This window comes from Eptesicus fuscus, chromosome 24 (genome assembly GCF_027574615.1).
Source record: "Eptesicus fuscus isolate TK198812 chromosome 24, DD_ASM_mEF_20220401, whole genome shotgun sequence".
Classification (NCBI taxonomy): Eukaryota; Metazoa; Chordata; class Mammalia; order Chiroptera; family Vespertilionidae; genus Eptesicus; species Eptesicus fuscus.
In genome coordinates, this window is record NC_072496.1 from 2,303,237 (window position 1) to 2,329,502 (window position 26,266).

The window sequence follows — 26,266 nt, forward strand, 5'->3', positions numbered from 1 at the left end:
TTCAACATTTGGTCTAAGAAGAGTCATCTGGTCATATTACTTACTTTAGGACACGTACTGAAGACTGACATACGTGTTTATGTGTAGCGTCATTGTAAGCATGAAAGTTGTGGGACGCTCATGCCGGACTTGTCCTGGTTTTGACTGACTGCAATAGACTTCTCTCAAGACGCCCATTCCTGGTCCTGCTCCTTTTATTTGTACGTTTGAGGCCAGGCTGGCAGGGTTGCACATGGGGTTGTTACAGATGCATTGATGCCAGCTGTCCAGGGGCTACCTCCACCTCATGAGCAATCTCTCATCCTGACGAGCAGTCATGCGCAAGAAACTCCCTTAAAACATAAATCCAGGCTCCAGTAACGACCCCGTTTTTATGATCCACCCTTAAAAGTAAAACGCTCCTTCCTGAAATGGACGAGGGCCGAATCAAGTGTTTGGCTCACAACCCACAGCGAGTAGAGATGTAGTGCATTTCTGACGGGCTTTTTAGTCAGTAGCACCTTTTCCGGCTTGGGTGTCATCGGAAGATTGGAAGGCAATGGCTTTGCCACTTCTCTCTGATCCTTGCTTGACTGCAAAGATGGTTCCTGAGAGAAGTGAGGACAGGTTCACGCATTGTTGGCATTTGCCACTGAAGTAGCAGCTGAGACTTTTCTCTTGTGCTCAGAGGAAAGGAGAGAGGAATACAGCTGTTGGTACCCAAAGCCCCCTTCTTGGCCTTTGTAAACACGTGGGGCTACCCAGGATTGTAATGTTTGTTCAGAGGAACCCTCTGTCTCATTCTAACTTGGCAGGGAATATTATCTTATGCAAATTCGAAGGGACTTGTCTCTTACGGATTTATAATGCTCACAGCACTGTTGACCGAAACAAATGGAAAAGTGGTTTGAAAAGGAGACAAAATATTTGGCATAAAAAGGAAGCAAAAGCTTTTAATCTTTTCTCTTTCATAGAACTGACTATGGAGATTGTTTGACTAATGATATGATGGCTGTCCTTCCATTAGGATCATTATCCTTTATTTCCCCCCAAAATGCTTATTAGAGGTAGTTAATAGAAATTCATTTGAGGCTAAGAAAGCTGGTAAGTTAAAAGTCAGGGAGAAAGAGATGGCTGGAGAGATTTGGTACATCGGCAAGAAACATGATCTGAAAACCAGAATTTTCATATCTTGCTCTGTCCCATGTGGAAATGGGGACACTTCGGTTCAAATAATGTATCTACTCTTGGTTTCAGTTTTCTACTATGAATGAACTTAGCTTTAAAGAATTTCTTATGTAGATGAAGACATGACCTTTTGCTCCTAGTATCTGTATAAGATAAATGATCAGGAATGGGGGAGGAACTCTTCAAAATGTGTTTTATTTTCATTGTAAATTGCCTTTTAAAAGATCTCAGCTTCTTTAGTTCCTAGTGGCATGATCTTGGGCAATGTGAGGAAATTTCTGAGCCTTATCACTCTCATTTGTACATCTCATTTGTGATTATGAGGATAATCACTCTTAGCTCGAAGGCTATTTGTAATGCTAAATTTAAAAAAATACATGCCTCACCCATAGAAGGCATATATTAAAATGGTAGGATTGGTCGGCAGAATGCAGGCACATTTTGGAGAGGAACATTTTCATGGGTGATGAACATACTTTTTGTGTTGTTCGTATTAGTCATTGGAGACCATTTTTCCCCTTTTATTTCATTTTTACCCGTAATTGTCAATTTCCTACTAAATGCCTTGCACATAATTAGGATAAAGTGATTGGGCTAAGTAACTGTGGAAGATGCTCAAGTTAAAAAAAACTGGTTTTTAAAATAGTTTCTTGCCCACCAAATTGGACCTTTTCACAGAAACTGTTACAGTGAACAAATTGGGAAGCAATTTAACATCTGCGCGTGACAGTGAGAAGTGACTTCAGCTCTCTGATTTGTAGAATGTATTTTTTCACATGAATTATGTCTCTCCCTGTGCACCAGCAGCTTTGCTTTGCCATTAAATTATTTAATCTCTCTCTCTCTCTCTCTCTCACACACACACACACACACACACTCACACACACACACACACACGGGACTCTTGCTCCTGGGGAAATACAGGATCAGGTTCTTGTGAGCCTCTGGTCACATTTTCATCAACTGATCACTACATCACCTTGTTTTACATGTTTATGAGAAACACTCTTTAATATATATGACTTCCAAACAATTACATATATGCGGTATATCCTATATAATAAAAGGCTAATATGCAAATCGACCGAACGGCAGAACAACCAGTCGCTATGAAGTGCACTGACACCAGGGGGCAGAGGCTCAATGCAGGAGCTGCCCCCTGGGGGTCAGTGCGCTCCCACAGGGGGAACGCCGCTCAGCCAGAAGCCGGGCTTACAGTTGGTGAGTGCAACAGCAGTAGCGGGAGCCTCTCCTGCCTCCGCGGCAGCGCTAAGGATGTCTGACCTGATGGCATCAGTCGGGCATCCCCCGAGGGCTCCTGGACTGTGAGAGGGAGCAGGCCGGGCTGAGGGATCCCCCAAAGTGCACAAATTTCGTGCACCGGGCCTCTAGTCTTTATAATAAAACCCTAACTAAGACAGGTTTACTGTTTTCTTAACCCCGGATAACATGACCACAATCTGCTTTGACTTTCAGCCTTAGGGCCATAGTTCACTATACTTTTTTGTTGGTTTGCTCATCCTTTCACAAACCCACCAATTTATCTGGTTTTACACCTTTTCCGTAGCTCCATCATGCACTGCTGACGTGAATCTAACATTTTCCAGAGCAGCTCGCATACAGGTGGGCGGAAGTCCTCTTTCTTGTTCTGGATGACCATCCAACTCAGAGCCATAACTCGTTCCTGAGCAAATCTTATCAAAAAGACCAACGTTTTTTTCTCCACAAGGCACATCATAACCTCCCTGCATTTAGGAACACTAGACCACACCTCCGCATCACAGCATGAGGGTCATTTTAAACAGAAAAACCACCAACGGAGTGCACAAAACACGTATGACACTGCCTGGCCAGCGTGGCTCGGTTGAGTGAAGACCTATGAATGAGGAGGTCACGGTTTGATTCCTGGTCGGGGCACATGCCCCGGTTGTGCCCTCGATCCCCAGTAGGGCTCATGTGGGAGGCAGCCAATCGATGATTCTCTCTCCTCATTGATGTCTCTATCTTTCTCTCTGAAATCAATGAAAAATATATTTTTAAAAAAACATGCATGATGCTAAGGTGACCCTCAGAAGGGATTTGAAGCTGACTATATGATTTTGACAGACAAGAGTGCAAATGAGAGGGAGAGCAAAAGGCTAATTTCTAGAGCAGAAGTCGTTCAACACTCAGCAATCACAGAGCGTGCCCAGCGCGTGCACCTGGCACTGTGCTGGGTTCTGAAAACACAATCAAAATGAACAAAGCTGACACCCTCCCCGCCTTCACGATGCTAGAGCCCCGCCAAGCAGATCTGGCAGCTTCGCAGGGACCACAGCAAGAAGCATGCCCTCAAATAAACTCCCCACGAGGCCGGGAGCGCTGTGCTATTAATGACACTTCCCATCTGGTGCTGGGTAGCTTCCTGTCTATCTGAGTCTCCTTTTGCTCATGATGCCTGCAAGGCACGGCTAAGGTTTTCCTGCCTTGCTCAAGGAGGGCGTACAATGTCGAAATCCTTGTGTTTTTTTTTTTTAACATTTTAATTGAATTTATTGGGCTGCCAGTGGTTAGTACTAATCTATAGGTTTCAGGTGTACAATTCTATAACACGTCATCTGTATATTGCATTGTATGTTCTCCACCCCAAGTCCAGAAGGCTGGCTTTTTCCTTTTTTATTTTTTTTAAAGATATATTTTATTGATTTTTTTTACAGAGAGGAAGGGAGAGGGATAGAGAGTTAGAAACATCAGGTGAGAGAGAAACATCGATCAGCTGCCTCCTGCACACCCGCTACTAGGGATGTGCCCGCAACCAAGGTACATGCCCTTGACCGGAATCGAACCTGGGACCCTTGAGTCTGCAGGCCGACACTATTCACTGAGCCAAACCAGTTAGGGCTTTTTTTTTTTTTTTTTTTAACATGTCTGTGCTGTGCATCCTACTGATGGCATGGAACCAGGTACTTGATCTCTCGGGTCCTTTTAAAGGATACGAACCCTTGAAAAGGCAACTTGACACATTGCAATCAGTACCATGATAATAGGCATCGAGGGCACTAGGCAAAGTTATCATATGTGTCACTTAACAAGGGAAGAAGGCTCAGGTGGCTTCTAAAATGAGACCTGGCCTGGCCGGCGTGGCTGTGGTTGAGCGTTGACCTACGAACCAGGAGGTCACAGTTGGATTCCGGTCAGGGCACATGCTTGGGTTGGGGGCTCGATCCCCAGTAGGGGGGCGGGCGGGAGGCAGCCGATCCATGATTCTCTCTCATCATGGATGTTTCTCTCTCTCCTCCTCCTCTCTGAAGGCAGCAGGGGCCCAGAAGGAAGACGCAAGAAAGCTTAGTGAATCTGAGAATTGCTCATTTCCCTTAAGGTCCAGCTGGCTGTTTTTTTGTTTGTTGTTGAAAAGTAGCAACCCCCAGATTTCAAAGCTCCCTCACTGCTCCGGGAGTGAAGTCTGGGGGAGGCCAGAAAGAGGGTCACGGGAGGCTAGAGCATCCCCATCACTCAGAGCAAAGCAGCCTTCATTCTGGAAGTTAGGGTGTGCTGTGCCCTGGGGAGCAAGGCTAGCTGGGAGTTTCTGTTTCCCAGCGCAGATGCCAGATGGCAGAGGCCACAGACCGCTCGCCTCTGCACACGGATGCCTGTCAGCCTCAGATGCTGATGGGGCGTGAGAAGCCACCACTGCTGAGCAATCTGTAATCCCCGAGATATTAGCGAACCTCCGCCAGGCGCTGGGGGAGCCATCAGAGGCAGGAGCGAGCTCATATCTCTTAGTGGAGCTTGAAGTGTAATGGGGCTTTGAGAAGCTGTGCAGTGACAGACTGTACCCTCCTTTGAAGCCAATCTGCATGTTCATGGCGCTCTGGACACCATCATCGGAATTAATTGGGGGGAGCAAGAGGATGGGCTTGGGGGCAATGAGCAGGGAGACTTCCTTTCTCAGATACAATAGCCCAGGGGTCGGCAAACTCATTAGTCCACAGAGCCAAATACCAACAGCACAACGACTGAAATTTCTTTGGAGAGCCCAATTTTTTAAACTGAAACTTCTTCTAACGCCACTTCTTCAACATAGACTCGCCCAGGCCGTGGTATTTTGTGGAAGAGCCACCCTCCAGGGGCCAAAGAGCCGCATGTGGCTCGCGAGCCTCGGTTTGCCGACCACTTGATCTTTGGGGGCTTCTATGTGTGTGAGTGTGTCATGAGAGTAGAGTTGAGGTAAGAGAAAAAAAAAGGAAATTATCTTAGAGTATTTAGTTATCTCTTTTTTTCCTGAGGTGCTAGCTGTAAGCATACATAGTTTATTAGAAGCCTACATGCTGCGTATTTTTGTTACTCTTTATGATATGATATAACTAGCAGAATAAAACTGAGTTCGTGTTCTCTTATTTGCATTTCTCTTCCTTTGTTTAATGGCTCGACCCAGACCTGCCCCCTACGCATGCATTTGGGCAGAGGTATGAAGAGGCAAAACCTCTTTGCAATTTAAGGATGAAAGAACGCACCTCTCTCCTCATTCTGGCTTCCTCTGCCTTTGCCCCGGCTGCGCAGGGCTGTGTTACACCGGGATTGCCGAGATCGGATCCCTTTAAACGCCAGGAGGAAGTATACGTAGAGCGTGGGTTTTGCCAATGAACATGGCACGTGAGGATGTGCGCTTTCTAACTGATGAGCGGCCTGAACACAAGTGTGCTCCTGGGTGGACGTGCAGTGCGCTTTACCATGGAAACGGCGGGCTTGTGGTTTCCAGCTACCTGCCAGCCCTGATTACCAAAGAGTGACAGGAGCACAAATGCAATTACTGGGGGACGAGCCACATTACCCACAATGACAGAAAATGGATGGGTGGTTAGCACCCGGATGCTTCCCTCATGGCCATTACATCATTACACACACACTTAAACACACACACACACACACACACACACACACACACACACAACCTGTCTGTTTGCATATGCATGATGAGGATGTGCGTGTATGTGTGTGAGTGCGCGCATCAAGCTACGTTCCCTTTCCAAAGGAAATGACATCGCTGTAGATTTTGTATTTTAAAATGCAGAGCATGCTCTGGAGGGTCGTCAGAATTCATCTCTGCCTCCTTAGGAGATGTCGCCCACTGGGGACCGGAGACGGTTAAGCTTGAATAACAGTGCAGGGAACGGGATGGGCAGAAAGAAGTCGGGGGCTGCCAAGTCCTGACAGTAGGGCTTGTTCCGTGCGTGCAGTCAAGGCTGCCAACCCCCGGGAGCACTTGAGCGTGACGCGGGGAAACTCATTTTTGGGAGATGAAAAATCGCTGGTAGGCTCACGCATGAATTTATTGTCTCCGAGGCCTCCCTGAAAGGGCTGCTCTGTGACATCATTGAGTTACCGGAGGTTGGGAGGGGGTGTTTGGAGGTGGACAGGGGCCTGGTTTGGAGTCAATAACCAAAGGGCAGGGCTGAACAAACACTCCTCAGCAGCCCTGGGCGCGTCTGGTGTTTGTACTGCTCTGTTGTAACAGGTTACAAACGACCTAGGACTCTCCGAGTGAGGAGGGATCAACCTGATGAGGAGGTAAGAGGCAAGAAGTAATGGAAAGATCGACCTCCCAGTTTGATCCCAAGGCCAGCTCTATGAATTTGGGCAAGTTACTAAAATCATTTCAATTAGTTTTTTTTCTATAAAAGGAAGTTGAGGGTTGCCTTACCCAAGTCATAGCGACATTGTAGAAATGAATGAACAGTTGTGTAAATGTTTCCCTAAATAGTCGCTAAACCCCGGGGAGCCCCAGGAACCCCTAGGTTGTGTCTGGGTAAGTCTGATCTCTGCCTCTGTCTTTACATGACCACCTTCCCTCAGTGTCTGTGCCCCGATTTCTTTCTTGCTCGATCCCCAGTGGGGTCCATGCAGGTGCAGCCGATCCATGATTCTCTCTCATTATCGATGTTTCTCTCTCTCTCTCTCTCTCCCTCTCCCTCTTCTCCGAAATCAATAAAAAAAAATAGGTATTTAAAAAAAAATTTTGTTCTTCTTATAAAGACACTGTTCTTATTGGATTAGGGACCCAACCTACTCCAATATGACCTCATCTTAATTTAACTAATCATGTCTGTAATGGCCTTATTGCCAAATAAGCTCACATGCTAAGATCCCAGGACTTCAACGTATCTCTTGCGGGGGTGGGCGGGGGGCAGAGTTGGACACATAACAACGACTTTAGAGAAAACAGGGGTCCACTCAGAGTAAGGTGTGGAAAGGTGTCATTCACATAAGTTGTACTCCCAACCTCCAACGTGGTGGTGGTGTGAACAGTGAGAGAACTTGGCAATGGCACATGGAGAGACGTGGCCTTTTCTCCTCTTCATTGGGGTCAGAGCACCAAGCATAGGAGGATGCCGCAATTTAAACACACAGAAATGTCGCCAGGTGAAAAGGCCTGAGAAAGGGGAATTGTACTGGGAGCTGAGGCTTGTAGCTTGCCATCCACATGTAGATTTTTCCCAAGGAGAACCACCCACAAATAGTGAGAACGTAGAAATTATCTGCATCCACTGAGCCTACCTGCTGAGGCCAGGGAGTCCAGGCAGGTGTTGCCTGGGTGGAGGTGAGTATAGTCACAGAATTCATGCATGGACTGATGCTGCAGAGTCAGAAAGCAGTAGGAACGGAAGAGGACCCGTTAGACGCCGAAGAGAAGCACTCTGATAATGTTCTATATCTGCCATGAGTTCCAAAAAAAATGACTGCAAAAGTTTGGCGTCCTGAACAGGGTCCAGGGCCTTAGCAATTGGAAAACCAAAATAGTGTTTCTAAAAGAAGAATGCATCGACAAGCTGGGCCAGAATTAATGTTCTTTGTTGCTAAAATGGTGAGGCCTACTTTAAAGAGACTGCAGAAGAATTTTAAGGGTGAAGCTAGGAAACTGCATTTTAACAAGACTCTGTGTGATTTTTACATTAAATTCAAGTAACCAGAGCAAGAGAATGGGAGGAAAATAGAAAAAAACACACACACAGTAAATTAATATTAATATTAAGGCAGTTGATACTGTTAGAGCAGTGGTCGGCAAACTCATTAGTCAACAGAGCCAAATATCAACAGTACAACGATGGAAATTTCTTTTGAGAACCAAATTTTTTAAACTTAAACTTCTTCTAACGCCACTTCTTCAACATAAACTCGCCCAGGCCGTGGTATTTTGTGGAAGAGCCACACTCAAGGGGCCAAAGAGCCACATGTGGCTCGCGAGCCGCAGTTTGCCGACCACAGTGTTAGAGCAAATTGATGATGGTGAATAAAAAAAAAAATCTCTACAGTATTCAAAATGGTTCCAGAGCATAGAAACATCAGGAGAATTTTTCGGTTCGTACTTGAAGATGTTAGAATAATCTAAAGGTGATAGCTTGGATCAATCTAATTTACGAGTCTAGAAGAAAAACTCCTAACATATAGGAAATGAATCCAGCAGTACATTACCTGACTAATTTACAAAAACAACTTATTCCAGAACTGAAAAACATAACTGCATTAATAGAAAACCTGTTAAAGCAATTCACCAAATTATTTGTGGAAAACACCTCCAACAATAGGCCCACCAACTTGACAGAATCAAGAGAGGTTTTTGACAACAATGACCATCCATCCACTTCTAACGTGATTTTTAGTAAAATATAAGTATTTATTGCAATTCCAGGGTCAACAATTTCAATGCAAAGGTATAGCAGGGGTCGTCAAACTTTTTAAACAGGGGGCCAGTTCACTGTCCCTCAGACCGTTGGAGGGCCAGACTATAGTTTAAAAAAAACTATGAACAAATTCCTATGCACACTGCATATATCTTATTTTGAAGTAAAAAAAAACAAAACGGCAAAAACACCCGCATGTGGCCCGCGGGCCGTAGTTTAAGGACGCCTGGAGAGGTCTTCTCCTATGAGTATGAGCAACCCAAACTATAAAATACTCAGAAATAAGCATCACAAATAATATGTAAGATCTACCCAAATAAAACAAGAGAACGTTTTTGACCAATAGAAAAATGTCATTATTAAAGAAGAACATGCCAATTGGAGAAAATGCCACCTAGTATTAATTAATTGCTATACCGCTTCATTTTCCTATTAAATATAATCCTCATTCTACTATTATATTGGGGTAAATGTAAGCAAATGATCCAGAATTTTATCCAGAGTATAAACACATGAAAAATTTACATTTTGAGAAGTGAGGAAGGCAGACCTGCCCTAGTATGTTATTTAAAACTGTATGGTTCTGGTATTCCAGAAAGAATACACTGAATTGACTTACTAAATAGAAGTAAATTCAGATAAAGTTATATGGGAATATGGAGGTCAGAAGGAAGAAGGACGGAGGGAAAACAAGCACATTTATACCCAGAAAAGGGAAAACTTAAGAGGATGTTTAAAACCAATAAAAATCATGAACAGAATTGAGAAGAATAAACATTGAGTTCTGTACTGAACTCCTGAGTACTAGAGAACTGTATGATGCTCAAGAAAGTCCCAAAAGATTACACTAACAATAACTGGCCTTGATTCTGGTAAGAACTGTCATTAGATCAAATAAAAGAAAGCACTACTCAATATTGTAAGTCGTAAACCTAAAGGATATTTTTCTGCCCTTGACAGAAGACAAGGATCAAAAAGTGTTCTGCTTGCCCTGACTAGTTTGGCTCAGTGGATAGAGCATCGGCCTGCTGACTGAAAGGTCCCAGGTTCGATTCCTGGTCAAGGGCATGTACCTTGGTTGTGGGCACATCCCCAGTAAGGGGTGTGCAGGAGGCAGCTGATTGATGTTTCTCTCTCATCGATGTTTCTAACTCTCTATCCCTCTCTCTTCCTCTCTGTAAAAAGACAATAAAATATATATTTTTAAGAAAGTGTTCTGCTTAATATTTTACTTTTTTTAGCTTTAACTTTAAAACACATTTGTATCGATCCATACTTTAATATCATCCATGATCCTCAGAGAGAAAATAAACTTGGAGAGATCACTAGATTTACTGTTTTACTTCCCAAAGTATTATAACAAAAAGGGGAATTTGGAATTTGTTTATTGAGAGACCTCACACCATGCAAAATTGTCTCTACCCCCATGAAACAAAACATTTGCTTGCAAGCTGTTATCTGGCCTTTTGCTCACCTACACTAATAAAAGAGAAATATGCAAATTGACCATACCTCTGTGACACCCACCAGCCAATCAGGAGTGAGTATGCAAATTAACCCAACAAAGATGGTGGGTTAATTTGCATACACAGGCATGGAGCAGCTGGGCAGGGCGGGATGCCTGCTATGAGGGGGAGGGCAGGGGGCGGAGGGAGCTACAGGAGTGGCGCTCCGGCCGGGAGCAAAGACTTGCAGGCTCCTGGGTGGCCGGGAGCAAAGCCAGGGGAAGGAAGGCCTATTCTTTCACGAATCTTCATGCAACAGGCCTCTAGTTTATATATATTGGAGAGCTCTCTACTCCGCAGTGATGGCCTTTTCTAAGTTGGGTAATCTCATTCAAAATTTTCTTTCTCTCTGATTGTTCTATACAATAGAGTGCCACATTATGGGTCATCTTGTTTTAATAATGCCGGACACCTCAATATTTAAAGACACCTGCTATCTCTTCCTATTTAGACTACACATTTCCAGTGCCTTCAACTTTTTCTCAGATGGAATGCCTTCCCGATTCCTCGTTATTTTGAGCAAGGCTGTAGACAATCTAACTTTAGTTTAAAACTGCACCTCTTGTTATACAGCCAGTACTGAACGCCGGCTAGAATGTGAGGAATGGACTCGTATTCTTATAAATTTGATAATTCAAGGAAGCAAACTGACATGGCCTTGGCTGAATTACTTGTGCAATAGCCACATGTCCTCTCAAATTTGCTTTTGTATCCACAGCAGATGTGAACTAATTTAGCTTGATGTCTGCATCACAGTCACTGTATTTAAAACGAGCTGCCTTTTTATTTGGTCAACAAGGGAAACGGAGCCAGGGAAGGATTTCCAGGAGACTGGGGGACAACGGTGTACATGTGTGGGTGTGCGTGTAGCCCCTGTGAGTGTGTATGTGTGTGTCTGTGTTTGGGGTGGGGGGTGGGGGTGCAGGCACATAGCGTTCTGCTGGAAGATGTTACAATTACCAGGGTTTCTTTCTAGAGATAGTAACAAGAGAGTCTTGATTTCTACTCTTTTTCACCTAGCATATTAGGTGAGTGAAAGACAAAAGATGGCACATACATTTGAAGAAATGATGACAATCTGTTTATGCATGGAAATGTTTTCTTTCAGGGATAGGGGTAGAGTTAGCGAGCTTTCCAGTTTTTTGAAGGCATAGCAGATAACAATAGATAACAAAAACCCCTTTATTTTTATGGCATAAGGGACAGTTTTTAAAATATTCGTGAATCTTCTTGACTATACAGCACGTAGTACTGAGATAGTTCTGTAATACATGAGCATCTTCATATGTTAATTTTTCCTCCAGTTTTATCTCCCAGGGGTGCTCCTGCCCCAAACCCCCAAACTTTCAAACGGTCTAGTTTATATATGGGTTGCATTATCAAAATGTTCCGCTATTAGGAAAACTGAACTCTTCGTGGTTTGTATAAACATTCAAATGCTTTCTTTGCTGGGTTTGCAATCCTAATGTATAATACATGCGTTAGAGACTAAGAAAATTTCCAATGATAATTATTAACAAGTCAGCGTGCACTGAACATAATTTTTCTCTTCGCTCCGTACTTTGAAAATATTCATTATGCCAGGGCACGAAAGGCAGATAGAAATAATTTAGGGGAAAGTGAATGCATTCATTACCTAAATGCTATTTTTCTGATATTTTGGAGAGGATTAAATATATATACACTTCAGGATCACAATTGACTAGTCCTGTTTCTTTTTTTTTAAAATGTATTTTATTTATTTTTACAGAGAAGAAGGGAGAGGGATAGAGAGTTAGAAACATCAATGAGAGAGAATCATCGATCGGATGCCTCCTGAACACCCCCTATTGGGGATGTGCCCCAACCAAGGTCCATGCCCTTGACCGGAATCGAACCTGGGACCCTTCAGTCCGCAGGCTGACGCTCTATCCACTGAGCCAAACCGGTTAGGGCAACTAGTCCTGTTTCTATCTGTGTTGACTTTCACATTCTACTTGGCATCCCTGCTCTGCGGCTATTTTAAAAGGTGCCTACACCAATAGGACGGGAAGGTGTACTGTAGTGTGGTTTCCAAGGTGAAGGGAACGACTTGTTGAAAGTACATTCCAGGCCCCGCCCCTTGAGACTTTGATGCAGTCCCTCTGCCTGGTTTTGCTGCAACTGAATTTTTCAGGCATTCAGTTGATTCTTAGGATGTGGACAAAAACTGGAAAAACGCCGACTGCGAATTATTCCACAGACACATATTAAAGACTTTTTTGCATTACTGTTGTTTTGAATTATCCACAGCACTCATTACATCCACTAATAAAAACAATCGGCTTAATTACAAATGACATCTGAACTATGTCTTTAAATGTAACTGCTTCTCTCCAAAAAATTCAGTATTTTATCCAATTCTCTCTCTCTCTCTCTCTCAATATATTTGGGATTCACTTAAAGTATATAAGGCAAATGCTTTTTTTTTCTTGTATATTGGTCTTCAGGTTAATTGTGTTTTTATTTTCTGTTTGCAGGGTCCAAGTTGAATTCTATATGAATGAAAACACATTTAAAGAGAGACTCAAGTTATTTTTTATTAAAAATCAGCGATCAAGTAAGTCCTGTTTTATTTCCTCTGTCTATGTGTTTGTACATCTATTTACCTCCAATAGTTCCAGTGCAATCCTTCTGAAAAATATCCTTTAAACAGAGGCAAACAATAGATAATCTTGTCTGCCAGGCAGTCAGATTATAGAAAACTAGAGGTCCAGTGCATGAAATTTGTGCACTGCGGGGGGGGGGGGGGGGCGGTCCCTCAGCCTGGATTGTGAGAGGGCACAGGCCAGGCCGAGGGACCCCACCAGTGCATTATCGGGGCTGGAGAGGGACATTGGAAGTTGGCCAGTCAGGTAGGGGCCGTTGGAGGGGTCCAGGGCATGTCTGGCCTGTCTTACTCAGTCCTGATTGGCTGGACCCCAGCAGCATCTGCCCCCTTTTGGTCAGTGCACATCATAGTGAGCGATTGAGCGGCCTTAGCATATCATTAGCATATTAGGCTTTGATTGGTTGAGTGGCCTACCGGACGACCGGACACTTAGCATGTTAGTCTTTTATTATATAGGACTAGAGTTTTCCATCTGTGGGTGTTCAGGTTTCTTGCATACCTTGCATTGTCCAAATCCCACATCAATAGGTAGCATTCTAGGTGAGCCATCGGCATCAGTAGAGACGTTGAGGAAACTGATTGAAAGGAGAGGGTCTCATGGCTTATCTGTGAGGGGACCCAGAGCTTCTTAGGAGAAGGCTCTGGTGATTCTGGCTGATCCTAACGGGGAGAAGAGCTGTCTGATTCCACGGGGAAGGGCTCACTGCTCCCCAATCATGCCTGTTAATAAAGGAACATGCTCTGAAATGGACAGGTTGCAACCAGGGCATGTGCCCCAACCGGGAATCGAACTGTGCCCTCCTGGTTCAGAGGTCGATGCTCAACTACTGAGCCACACTGACTGGGCCTACCATGTATTTTTTGAAGCCACATATAATGAGCCAATGCAGTTTTCCCCCCAATCGCTGCTTAGTCTCTATGAGATGGGTGCCCTCCCTGAATCTGGAGCCCTGAATCCTCTTGGGATGGTTTTAATTAAGTCGTGTCTCTGTAGGGTTCAAAGGGAACAACATGAATTGTGAGAAATTGGCCAAATGCTGAAGATAGGGAATATCTCAGTGTTTAAGACGTGCTGGTGAGAGAGATTCAATGGTGGGTTAGCTTCGGGGTTAAGGCTAATGATAACGAATGCCTCTCTCATCTGCTGGTTTAGGGTTTCCATGGAGGCCCCACCGACAGATACCCGGGGCCACCCCTTCTGAATAAAAGGTTTCCTCTGTTTTGGTACTAACAATCCTCTCTCTCCAGGCGAGAGAGGATAAATGCATTAGGTGACTGTTTCAGCGGCAGCCAGCTTTGACTAAGCAGTCATCTGGGGAGACAAGGTCGATGGAACCAGGGCGATTCCGTGAACAATTTAAAAGACTTTCTAAAGAAGCTAAAACCATGCAATGAATGGAGCATTGTAATAGCAAAGCCTGGGAAAACTGCCCAATTGATAAGCATTAACCTGGTCCTGTTAAGAAACGCCACCCCAGGCGGCATACAGGCCCGGTAACATAGAGACCCACACCTGAAACCTATATGATCATGTCGCCCAGTGTCACCCCCATCAATTTAATTTAGAAAGAAAGACGGGTCACCTCAAATGCACTCACATATAGCCGAATGAGAAAATGACATTTCATTTCCAGGTGGTATTCACTAATAATCACAGGAAAGGCCTTTCTCTCCGTTTTATTCATAATGCACGAACCAGATATTGCCTGAATACTGCAGGGAAGATAATGCTTCTATTCATCAGACTTGAAGCATGCTTTGCTTAATCATAATGGCTCTTTTTCATCATCATGAAGTATTACAGGCTGCATAGCTATGATCTACATGGTTTTGCAGGGTATATACATAACAATCTTAATCCCCTCCCCCCAAAAAAATATTAAGACTTCACTGATATTTAATCTAAAGGGGAAAGTAAGTTTCAACTGGTCAAACTCAAAAATGTGTGTGTGTGTGTGTGTGTGTGTGTGTGTGTGTGTGTGTGTACTTCCCAGAATATTCTATAATGATTTCTCTATAATTTCATAATTACTACACTGAAGTATAATATATAGTTATAGACGTGATTATAATTTCTCTATAATTAAAATCTGCAAGGTGTTCTGAAGGTACAAGATTTATAACTTATCCTGTGAATGTGTAAGCAGCTAGATTTTAAAATTTACCCCCAAATTCATGGATGTGTGACATGCTTAAACCACTAAGCATATGTGAACCACGCTTTATGGGACATGATTTTTGTGGCTTCTGTGAGACCTAGACCACTCTCCGCGTATAGTGTTAGCTGTCATTTGCTGTTCAAGCCGTCTGTCAATCACACTCTTGGTTTCCAAATTCAGCTCATTAACATTCAGCTACCTTGAACTTCAGAGAGTGTAGACAATGATGGCACAGATTCTAAATACAATCTAAGTGCTGTACTTAATGATGTTTTTGATAATCCTTTCTAGTCTCTTTTTTGGACTAAGTTCCAATGAAAATCAAATTTTTTGTTGTTTGTTTAAAGGTCTAAGAATACGCCTGTTCAATTTTTCTCTCAAATTACTAAGCTGCTTGTTATACATCATCCGAGTGCTGCTAGAAAGCCCCTCACAAGGAAATGAATGGTAAGGTATTTCGGTCTGACCCTCAATAACAGTCTTCTGACTACTTTGAATTGTGTTACAATTTTAGAGGATGTTACATAGAATTAATTTTTTTTCCAGGGATGTTTTAGGTATTGATCTGTCTTTCAGGTAGAACATGAATATCACCTTTGTACGTTCTTTTCAAACATCTTTGCTTATGTTCTTTATCTATTCCTCTAATGATAATAACACTGGCCAACTGCCCATAAAGTTTTTACTGCTAATCAAAACACTGTAATTGTTTAATATGGGTCCGTCTCTTTAAACACTCACCACCTTTCTGTCCTTTATTTATATACATTCCTCTACTGTATACCAGCTGTGTAGGTATTTCCAGTGATAGGCTAGCTGGTACTCTTTTTTAAAAATATTTTTTTATTGATATCAGAAAGGAGGGGAGAGGGAGAGAGAGATAGAAACCTCAATGATGAGAGAGAATCATTGATTGGCTGCCTCCTGCACACCCCCCTACTGGGGATCGAGCCCGAAATCCAGGCATGGGCCCTTGACCAGAATCGAACACGAGACCCTTCAGTCCACAGGCTGACGCTCTAGTCCACTGAGCCAAACCAGCTAGGACTAGCTGGTACTCTTGAATAGAATCACTCCAGCATCCGTGACTATGTCAAGTGCACAGTTAGCTTGTGTAGCTCTTGATCTTATTTGAGTGAAATGGCTTATCGATTTACCTTATTTTTTATTCATGATGGTGCTGCATTTATTAATTGCATTGCTGTACGTTGATGGACTTTAGTCTCTACTTCCGCTGGGAGCAGCAGGGAAGGGGACTAGGTGTGTAGGCACCTGGATCATTCTGACCCGATTACCACCTTGGGCCCCTGCCCAGCCTCCCGAATTCCACATAACTTTCAAAGCAGGAAGCAGATTTGATGGCGAACCTCTGTGCACTTATTATTATTATTATTATTAATTGTGCTGTGGAGGTTTGCCCTAAGGAAATATAAACAACAAAATAAGAAAGATTAAAATCAAATGGAAATGCTATGGATGGAAATGCATGGGTTACTCTTCTGTTTGACTAGACAGCGAAGACGATTCTGCGTTTGCTAGAGGGTTCGGAGGTAAGCTGATGATTAACGAGTGGTATTTGATGGTGTGACCATTGATGTGCTGCGTCTTTAGGAAACATTTATTTACTGTAAGAGCCTGGTGGCTATGTCCGAGGACCTTTGCTGGGTGGTTGGCCTGCGTCTGTAAGACAGCAAAAGGGGACACAGCCCGGGAGAGCAACATTGTCTGCCCTCGGGGATTTCCAGCCCGTGAAGAGATTGCATGCTTGGGCATTCCTGCCCCGTCTTCCATTGGCTCACTTGTTTCATATCCCTTATTCCCTTCAATACACACTTCACCCTATTCCCCCCATTTTCGCCCACTTGTATCCTCCCAGAGGCCCTCAGTACTTTTTAAGAAACATTTAATCCAATATATGTGTGTGTTTTTTTTACATTCAGTGTTATTTTGTATTAGTGTCAGGTGTACAGCATCGTGGTTAGACAACCCTACACTCTACAACGTGGTCCCCCAATATTTCCAGAACCCACCTGGCCCCAGACCTGGTCCTGATCCTTTTCTGCTTTTCATGGCTGCGTATCTCATCGATCGCTTTCTAACTGCGCAGTCAGGGTCTCTACTGGGATGTCATTTCAAATGGCCACGTTCCGGCTGGCTTCTTCTGCGCTCTCCCCAAACCAGCGCAGGACAGCTCGGTCCTCACCCACACCCTGCTCCGCCGGCAGCCCCATCCTGACGGCTGTTGGGCCAAGGCCTCGGGGTCCTCCTCAGCTTCTCCTTTGGCCTCACATTCCGAAGCATCTGCAACTCCCCGAGGAAATTCTGCTGCTTTTACCACCACGACGTAGGCAGCCTGCGGTCACTGCTCTAGGCCACCCACTACACAGGCCGCCTTCTCCTCCCAATTCTGCCTTCCCTCCCTTCTGGTTTATTCTTTTTTAAAAAAAAAAAAATAGGTTTTTATTGATTTCAGAGAGAGAAAGGGGGAAGGAGAGAGGGATAGGAACATCAATGATGAGAGAGAATCATTGGTTGGCTGCCCCGGCTGAATAGTTCAGTGGGTTAGGGTCCTGTCCCAATAAGCCAAGGTTTCAGGTTCAATACCTGGTCAGGGCACCTACAGAAATCACCCAATGAATGCATAAATAACTGGAAAGCATATCCATGTTTCTCTCTCTATCTCCCTCTCTCTCCCCTTCCTCTCACTAAAAAAATTTTTTTAAAAATCAAGAAAGTTAAAAAAAATGAAAGAAAGAAGTCTGCCTATAAGTGGACCTATGCAGTTCAAACCAGTGTTGTTTAGGGGTCACCTGTAGTCATTTCTCTGTGCTCTCTGTGCTCGATGAAGGCAAGCGCCCTGCTGTGTTGGCCTCTGGAGCTCTCATGCTCAGCATAGGACACGGTGGGTCAGCAGACGTGGCTGGGCCGATGGAATTAGGCTCCATAGCTGTATTACTTGAGTGTCCCCCGTGGAGTGTGGCTCTTCCACAAAATACCACGGCCTCGGCAAGTCTATTTTGAAGAAGCGGCGTTAGAAGAAGTTTAAGTTTAAAAAATTTGGCTCTCCAAAGAAATTTCAATCGTTGTGCTGTTGATATTTGGCTCTGTTGACTGATGAGTTTGCCGACCACTGGCCTAGAGCCATCAGTGCGCACTCCACTGATGACACGTTTCTGCCCATGTGGTGCTAACCATGATTCCCACTACAAAGCCTTCGCAAAACATGCCAGAATTGTTTTCAAAACCTGGTGACCTACGGATAACACATGTGTCCATCAGAGAGACCTGAGCATCACAAATTCAGTCACGGGAAGATTCTCTCTAAGGGTAAAAGGGCAAGGGCAGGAGGGTAGCAGAGGGAAATGATATTGTTTGAGAACATTAAGAGAACAAAGTTTCCTACAATTAGCTTCTAGGCCATGTGACTAAGAATCTTTAGCCATAATTATAAAGGACATAGGTTTGAGAAATCAGATTACTGCAATTCACAAACAGCCAAAAGAAGTCACGGCTCCATGCTGAATACGGGTTCTGTTTGGGGCCCACGGTGGGGGTGGCACCGGTTAATGCAAAACAGAAGTGGCCTTTCTGGCCAGGCTGTCCTTTAAAATAATGAGGCCAATTCAGCAAGGAGATTAATTGGATTAGACACAATAAAGCTGAAGCTACTTGGTGCTGCTTGGCTGTATTTTCAAGTCCCTTCTGGGGTCAAACGGGTATGAAAATGTGGCAAAAGTCAGAGCAAACAGAAGGCTCTGAAAGGAAGTTTGTTGTTCATGTAGGAGGTTGCGCGAATGAGAGACTCTGGGGTGCACGCAGTTTGTAATCAATGATTCAGGGGCGCTGGTGAGCAAAGGGAATTCCACACCCAGCAGGGGGTTCATGAGTTCCATGGCGGGGTGAGCCATCAGCATTGACTCACTGCCTCCTGGTGCTTACAATGCTTCACCATGTGTCAAAACTGGCCCTAGCTGGTGTGGCTCAGTGGATAGAGCTTGGGCCTGCAGACTGAAGGGTCCCAGGTTCGATTCCGGTCAAGGGCACATGCCCGGGGTTGTGGGCTCGATCCCCCCCCCAGTAGGGGGTGTGCAGGAGGCAGCCAATCAATGATTCTCTCTCATTGATATTTCTATCTCTCTCTCCCTCTCTCTTCCTCTCTCAAATAAATAAAAAACTCATACATCCTTCTCACTTTAAAAATGTGGAAATGACTCTTATTTTTAAACATTAGGTGAGAGACACAAAGGTATGCAGCCTGCGATAGTGCATATGTTAGGGTGTCTGGAATGGCATTTGGAACCAGTGCGTAACATAGCAACGGGTGTGGTGTGTTCCTCCGCAGGCTTCTTGTCAATGGGATGGAAGCTCCATTTGGAATTACGGGCTGGCTGCCAGCTGGTCCCCTCCTCATTTGTTTTGGACATTATCTAAAAACGCAACAAATCAGTCCTATATATATATATTTTTCTTCATGATACATCTAATTTATAAAGGACAGTCCAGGCACTAGTTTTTTTTATTTTATTAGAATTTATACATTTCTTTCTATGCATTTATCCAATTTAGTGCTTAGTAGATGAGTGAAGAATAGAACTTCCCTTTGGAGGTCTCACTATATACTGAAATTTATATACCTGAGATTTGTAGAAATGCCTTTTTTTTTTTTAGGATTATAAGACTTAGTCTACATGACATAGTCTTGTCTAAAAAAATACTTTTCTTCAAGGTCTTCTTTACACTTAAATGCTCTATGATATTTCAAGACCTATGAAAACAACATCCCAGATCAAAGAAAATACTGTTAGCTTGGTAAAAGTAGCTTTTAGTAAAGCCATGGTGTTCTTGGTGAGGATAAATAATTTTTGAGTCAAAGGTGAAATGATTTTTAAGAAATAGCTAAGGACAGTCACTCCTTGTCCTATATAATGTTCTATGCTAGTGATCGGCAAACTCATTAGTCAACAGAGCCAAATATCAACAGTACAACGATTGAAATTTCTTTTGAGAGCCAATTTTTTTAAACTTAAACTTCTTCTAACGCCACTTCTGCAAAATAGACTCGCCCAGGCCATGGTATTTTGTGGAAGAGCCACACTCAAGGGGCCAAAGAGCCGCATGTGGCTCGCGAGCCGCGGTTTGCCGACCACGGTTCTATGCTATCCTCAGTCACAGATTTTTGGTGATATGTTAAATATTTTATGCAAATCCAAACATGGAATATTAATGTGCTCTATCATCTGAGTTATTTGGATTATTAACACTGTTGAATTTGTATTGCCAAGTAGTAACAGCTGTAAAATTAACAAAAACCTTAGAGTTTATAGAAGACCCTTAAGTGAATTTTCAATGGGGAATTCGAATAATAAAAGGTTTGAGGTTTTTGTGCCCTGCCATAACCACTCTTTAAATAAAGGCACATTATCTTTTCTTTTATTATTAATATGAGCCTGAAAATGAAATTAAAAAGGGTATTTCCTGGAATAGGAATGGATATTATTATTGTTAAAAAGAAAAACTAAAAAAGCATAAAGCTTTTCTCATGTTAATTTTGATATTTTATTGTCCCTTTATGCCAGCATTATTTAAATGTTTCCAACCTCAATCACAATTTTAAAATGAATGCCTTTCCCACATTTTAAAAAAGTAACATCTTATTCTTCTTTTCACAGGTCTCATATCTTCTGGGTGAACAGAAGTCTACCTTTATGGGGCCTACAGGTTACGTGCCATTTTGTTTTCTCCCTATATTTCCGGATGTAACCCTATTTCCCAGAGAAATGCTATTCGAGAGAAACTGTTGATATTAAAGATGGGTTTGCTTTCTTGCTTAATTAACCTTGAGGGTAAAAGGGCAAGGGCGGGAGGGGAGCAGAGGGCATCTTAGACCCGCCCTCTCACCCCTTTCTTGGTGTTTGCCTGAGAGTTGCTTTCTGTTCTGCGAACACCCCTGTGATCAAGGTTGAGAATCTGGAGAAAACCCTTGTCAACCAGGGTCTTCAGCCCTGCCTGTTTCCTAACCAACTTTCCCTATTCCTGCTACACAATCTCTGAACAACTAATCCAAAGGCAAGTTCCAATGTGCTTTTTTTAAAAAAAAATATATATTTTTTTATTGATTTCAAAGAGGAAGGGAGAGGGAGAGAGAGATAGAAACATCATGATGAGAGAGAATCATGGGTCAGCTGCCTCCTGCACGTCCCACACTGGGGATGGAGCCCACAACCCGGGCATGTGCCCGGATGGAGAATGGAACTGTGACCTCCTGGTTCATAGGCTGATGCTCAACCACTGAGCCAGGTCGGCTGGGCACATGTCTGCTTTTTTAACCTGTGTCCTCAGTGTCTGGAAGATGTAAGAATCTCAACAAATAACCATTCACTGAACAATCAGATAAGTGGCTGGCAATGCCAAGGTGTCCTGAGGGGTTGAGCGGGACCATGTTGTGTGGGGTTCACAGCGCTGCAGCTTCGCTCTGTTTGAGGCGGGTGGTGGGGTGGACCGTACCCTTCCACGGGAGCTCGTGCTCCTTCCTGAAGGCGCTGCTGTTTTGGGCGAATGGCCTGCAGGCTCTGGGGGTGTTATTTGTGGTGGGCAGTTGTGTGTGACCGTGTGTGTTAGCAGAACACTCACCAGACAACCTGTTCTTTCCATTGTCATGCAAACTCCAGCCAGTCTCACTACTCTAACCCCACATCTCCATTGGTGATAATAAATCAGAAAAGATTTATTGAAAAGTATTAGAAAGGACAAAAGCTAAGCTGTCGTGCTGGGTGAGGGCACCTGCCACTTGCCACCTGTATATGAGCTAAAGTGCCTTAGAACACTCCCTCTATCATATATGTATATACGTATCTATATATGTAAATATATATATATACATATATGCACATGTTTATACATTTATTAACTTTAAATTTTATAATAATCATGAAAATAATATATATTGCATATAATATGTAGTACTATAACCATGAATGTATGTTATTTTAATTTTTTTTGCATTTTCTCATTAAGGTACAATTTATATTCTAGGTTTTAGTGGCCTTGATAAGTCTATTTGAAACCATACTACTTGGTTATCTCAGTTATAAGGTAAGCTGTTTTCATTAGACTTTTTTTTTGCTAATAGAACACATTACTAATACTTATCCAGCTTTCCTCTCTTTCTAATTCATACTTTGGGGGTACAGCAAGCTCTTTTTAAACCGCTTTAATTATTTTGGGCCTCTCTAGTATGTGATAACAAACACGGTAGTAATATAGTTATGTTCTCCTTGGTGGCTTCACTCATTCCTATGGGGTAACTCATCCACTGTGCGCACGCTCACAGGAGTCAAGCAGATGCAATGGTCTGGTTCGTTATTGTTCTCAGCCTCTTTCCCTGATTCGTACAAAAAAACATTGAGGGAGCAAAAGCATGTCTATTAGGAATCATCTTAATGAGTGCTCTTAATTTTTGGCAAAGCTTTGTTTGGGTAACACAATTTAACCAGTATTTATTGAGCCTCTGTTTGATGAAGAGCTTCAAGCTGTGCGCCGGTTTTGATTGGTCTTTCTGTGGGTTTACAATTGGGAAATGGGGCTAGGTCGGAAAAAGTTATGCAGAAGGCAGAACGATAGATGTTTGTTTGTTTAGTGAGGTGCAAATAAAGTCCTTCGGGGACTCGTAGAGAGAGGCCAGATCATGGGATGAAAAGGAAGGACTTGACTGATTATGCTGAGTCCCTGAATCAGCGATTTCACTAAGGAGAGGTGAAAAGACAGGGCAATAGGATTTATGGAATTAAGAAAGGCACAGAGGAAGGAATGCACCTATGAAATGGAAATAGTAATTAATATTTAAGTGTGGCCAGGATGTAGAGTGTTTGGGGAAATACTGGTTTGGGACAATATTATGAGCAGCTCGTACTGGGCCCTGGGAATTAAGGGGCCAGTCCTGATTCACTTCATTGCACAATGTGGGTTGGTAGAGTAGAATCTAGATGATTGAAAAACCTCTTCTGTTGTGGTTTCTTGGTGTAAAAGCAATGAACATTGTTAACAAGTGGTGTGTTTAGCAACTATTTTATATGCTTTACAGTTTGTGAATATATTTATTACAGTAGACATTATATTGAGTCACTTTTTCATTGATTCCGCAGGTTTTGTTAGTCTGTTTTATTTTTACTGGTAACTTTTTTCCCATGAAATATTATTATAGGATCAGAGTGTGTTATGGGCAATATTTAAGGATTATTGTTACATTTGTTTTGCTTCTTTTTAAAAAAACTATTTTAATTGATTTCAGAGAGGTAGGGAGAGGGAGAGAGAGATAAGAACATTAATGATGAGAGAGAATCATTGATTGGCTGCCTCCTGCACGCCCTCTACTGGGGATTGAGCCAGCAACCCAGGCATGTGCCCTGACGAGGAATAGAACAGTGACCTCCTGGTTCATAGATCAATGCTCAACCATTGAGCCACACTGGCCAGGCTTGCTTCTTAAACTTACTACAAAATTGAGAGGGCACAATTACATTTAGAAAAAATAGTCTCTGAAAGTTATTGCTGTACCTTTTAAAAAAAATTTCCCATTTACTTATTTATTTTTGAGATAATCACATTTTTTAATCTTTTTTTTAAATTTATTTTTCTTGTAGACACTACTTCAGATGGTCCCATTCCTCCCCCTTTGCGCACCTTTATATAATGACTCAGTCTTCTGCCGTTGTAAGCATCCCCAATGCTAGAGAAGTTCTGAGATGCTGTCATTCCCCTCTATAATGGGATTTGGTATAACTGACCTCTATTTTTATTTATTCTTCCTTGGAAGGGAAACATCTGGGAACAGATTTTACGAATACCCTTCATCTTGGAAATCATTAATGCAGTTCCCTTCGTTATCTCAGTAAGTCCTAAAAGAATCTTTAAAAAATAATAATAGTTTTGTCATTAGACTTCAGTAATGTCTTTAAAATCTAAATGCTAAAAAAATATATCAAAACTTAGCTCAGATACATGAATTTAGGTTTTGGTTAGGATCATTGTATTAAAAAATAAATAGCAAAATCAGTGGGGGACCTGGATTGTGAAATTAAATAAAAACTTAGGCGGTTTAGTATAACAGCAAAATGAAATGCTGCTTAGAAATATGTGGTGTAGAAGTGCCATTTAATCAAGGGCCAATATTGCCCGAACACACTAGAAATTACTCCATTTCTTGTGTATAGGGTGGAATTAAAAGATGTAGCAAGCAAGGAGAACCAGTTATTTATAAACATTTCTCATACCGAGAATACACTTATCTCTGGTTTAACCATAGGGTTGACTAATTATCTCTTTAATAAGAAAGTTGTCAGCAGCCAGACAGCCAGCAATTTGCTTCTTTGTCCAAGTCTGTGGAGTACCATTTCCTGAAGATCTGAGTCAATGGCATGTGTGCATTGCCAGCTTTGGTTTTAACTCCTACTTGACAGAGTTGCAACAGTCTGTAGGATTGAGCTCCCCTGCATGTCGTTTTATTTGGGAAATGATGAGGATGAGTAGATGTCTAACGGTTGCTCGCTTCTGACAGTTACTTTCATCTGGGTGATTTATCTAGAGGAGCGGCTGGAATTAGATTGAATGGCTAAGTAAATATCATTTCAATTAAACGTGGATCCCCAAGGTCACTTAGAATGTTTGAGTCCTGAGACTGAGGGGTAATGTTTTAAAGGTGACGCTTTCTCTTACTCCCCTTTGTTCTTACTCCCCTTCCCCCCGCCCCCAAGTTACAAAGAAGAAAGAGGTGCTATCTAGTACAAACTCTCAGAGTAAGAGATGTAATGATGGAATTAGCATCATTATATCTGACACCCAGTGAGAGCTTATTATTTTCTTTCTTCTTCTGTAATGATTTCCCCAAGAATTTTTCTATAAGTAAGAATCAGACAATGAATGGAAAAAAAAGTCATATCTGCTCCTTGCATTTTATTAATGAGTCTAATGTATTTGTCACATGTTTCAAATGGTTATATTGTCTTTAATAACGTATTTTTTTTTCTGTTTTGTATTTCTTTTCGATCTGCTGAATATGATTCCTTGCTTTGAGATAAAAGTTTAGTGTTGATTTGTTTTTCAGATATTCTGGCCCGCCTTAAGGAATCTCTTTGTCCCAGTCTTTCTGAACTGCTGGCTTGCCAAACATGCCTTGGAAAATATGATTGTAAGTATGAAAGTGACATGTAAATGCAGATATCTTTTTCAACCTTTCATATGTCCTACTTTCAGTGTTCAGATTCAACAGAGAGAGAGAAGGTGACTCAACGTCTTTGCCTCACTCCTTTTAACCCGCTTTCTCCCCAAGAGTATAAATTCATATGACAAGGATTTATTTCGTTATAATTAAACTAGAGGCCCGATGCATGAAGATTTGTGCAAGAATGGGCCTTCCTTCCCCTGGCTGCCGGCACCACCTTCGCTCTGGCTGGAGCCGCCTTTCCGCCTTCCCATGCTGCCCTAAAGCCTGGAGCAGCTGGGGTGGTGTAGAACGCCTGCATCGTCGCCATGGCAGCGATGCAAGCATCCACTACGCCCCCGGCCACTAGGTGCTTGCATAAGCAAATTAACCCACCATCTTTGTTGGGTTAATTTGCATACTTACTCCTGACTGGCTGGTGGGTGTCGCAAATGTATGGTCAATTAGCATGTTACTCTTTTATTAGGTAGATATCTACATGTTTTATTTGTAAACTTCTTTTAAATAAACTCAGTATTTTAGTAAATAGTTGTATTTAGATGTTTGTAAAAATGAAAGAGTTTTGGTAAAATGCTATCAAATAATTCAAGTGACGTGTTGTATGGGTGTCTAAGCTAATGAACGTAAGCGACAGTCTGCTTTTACCCTAATCAGAATCAAAACTCGCAACACAGCCCCTTGGCCAAGCTACTTCTTTGCCAGGCCCTAAGAACTGGTAAACCACAATGATTCGGAGTTTCTGCATATCACCAAACCAAAGCCCAGGGCTGTTTGAATGGGTCCCATGAGTGAGTCCCCCTTCCGAAGACAAATCACCTTTCTGGGTAACCTGTTCCTGTGTGATGGGGCCCTGGTTCTCAGCATCCATAAGGTCATGGAGTCAGTCCCTGTAACTGTCTGGGCCTCATATTTCACAAGAATCTGTGGGGTTT

At 42.8% G+C, this 26,266-nt stretch overlaps 1 protein-coding gene across 4 annotated transcripts in view; it reads left to right on the top strand.

Moving 5' to 3' along the window:
• The window catches only part of KCNT2 (potassium sodium-activated channel subfamily T member 2), a 134,223-nt gene that overhangs the window by 30,289 nt on the left and 77,668 nt on the right, over window positions 1–26,266 (top strand). For all 4 annotated transcript variants that reach the window (XM_054712970.1, XM_008158613.3, XM_008158614.3 and 1 more), the window contains exons 2-7: window positions 12,829–12,908; window positions 15,466–15,565; window positions 20,788–20,836; window positions 22,151–22,210; window positions 23,931–24,005; window positions 25,218–25,301. In XM_054712970.1, coding sequence (XP_054568945.1) covers window positions 12,829–12,908; window positions 15,466–15,565; window positions 20,788–20,836; window positions 22,151–22,210; window positions 23,931–24,005; window positions 25,218–25,301 — 448 coding nt within the window. The remainder of the gene's footprint in view (window positions 1–12,828; window positions 12,909–15,465; window positions 15,566–20,787; window positions 20,837–22,150; window positions 22,211–23,930; window positions 24,006–25,217; window positions 25,302–26,266) is intronic.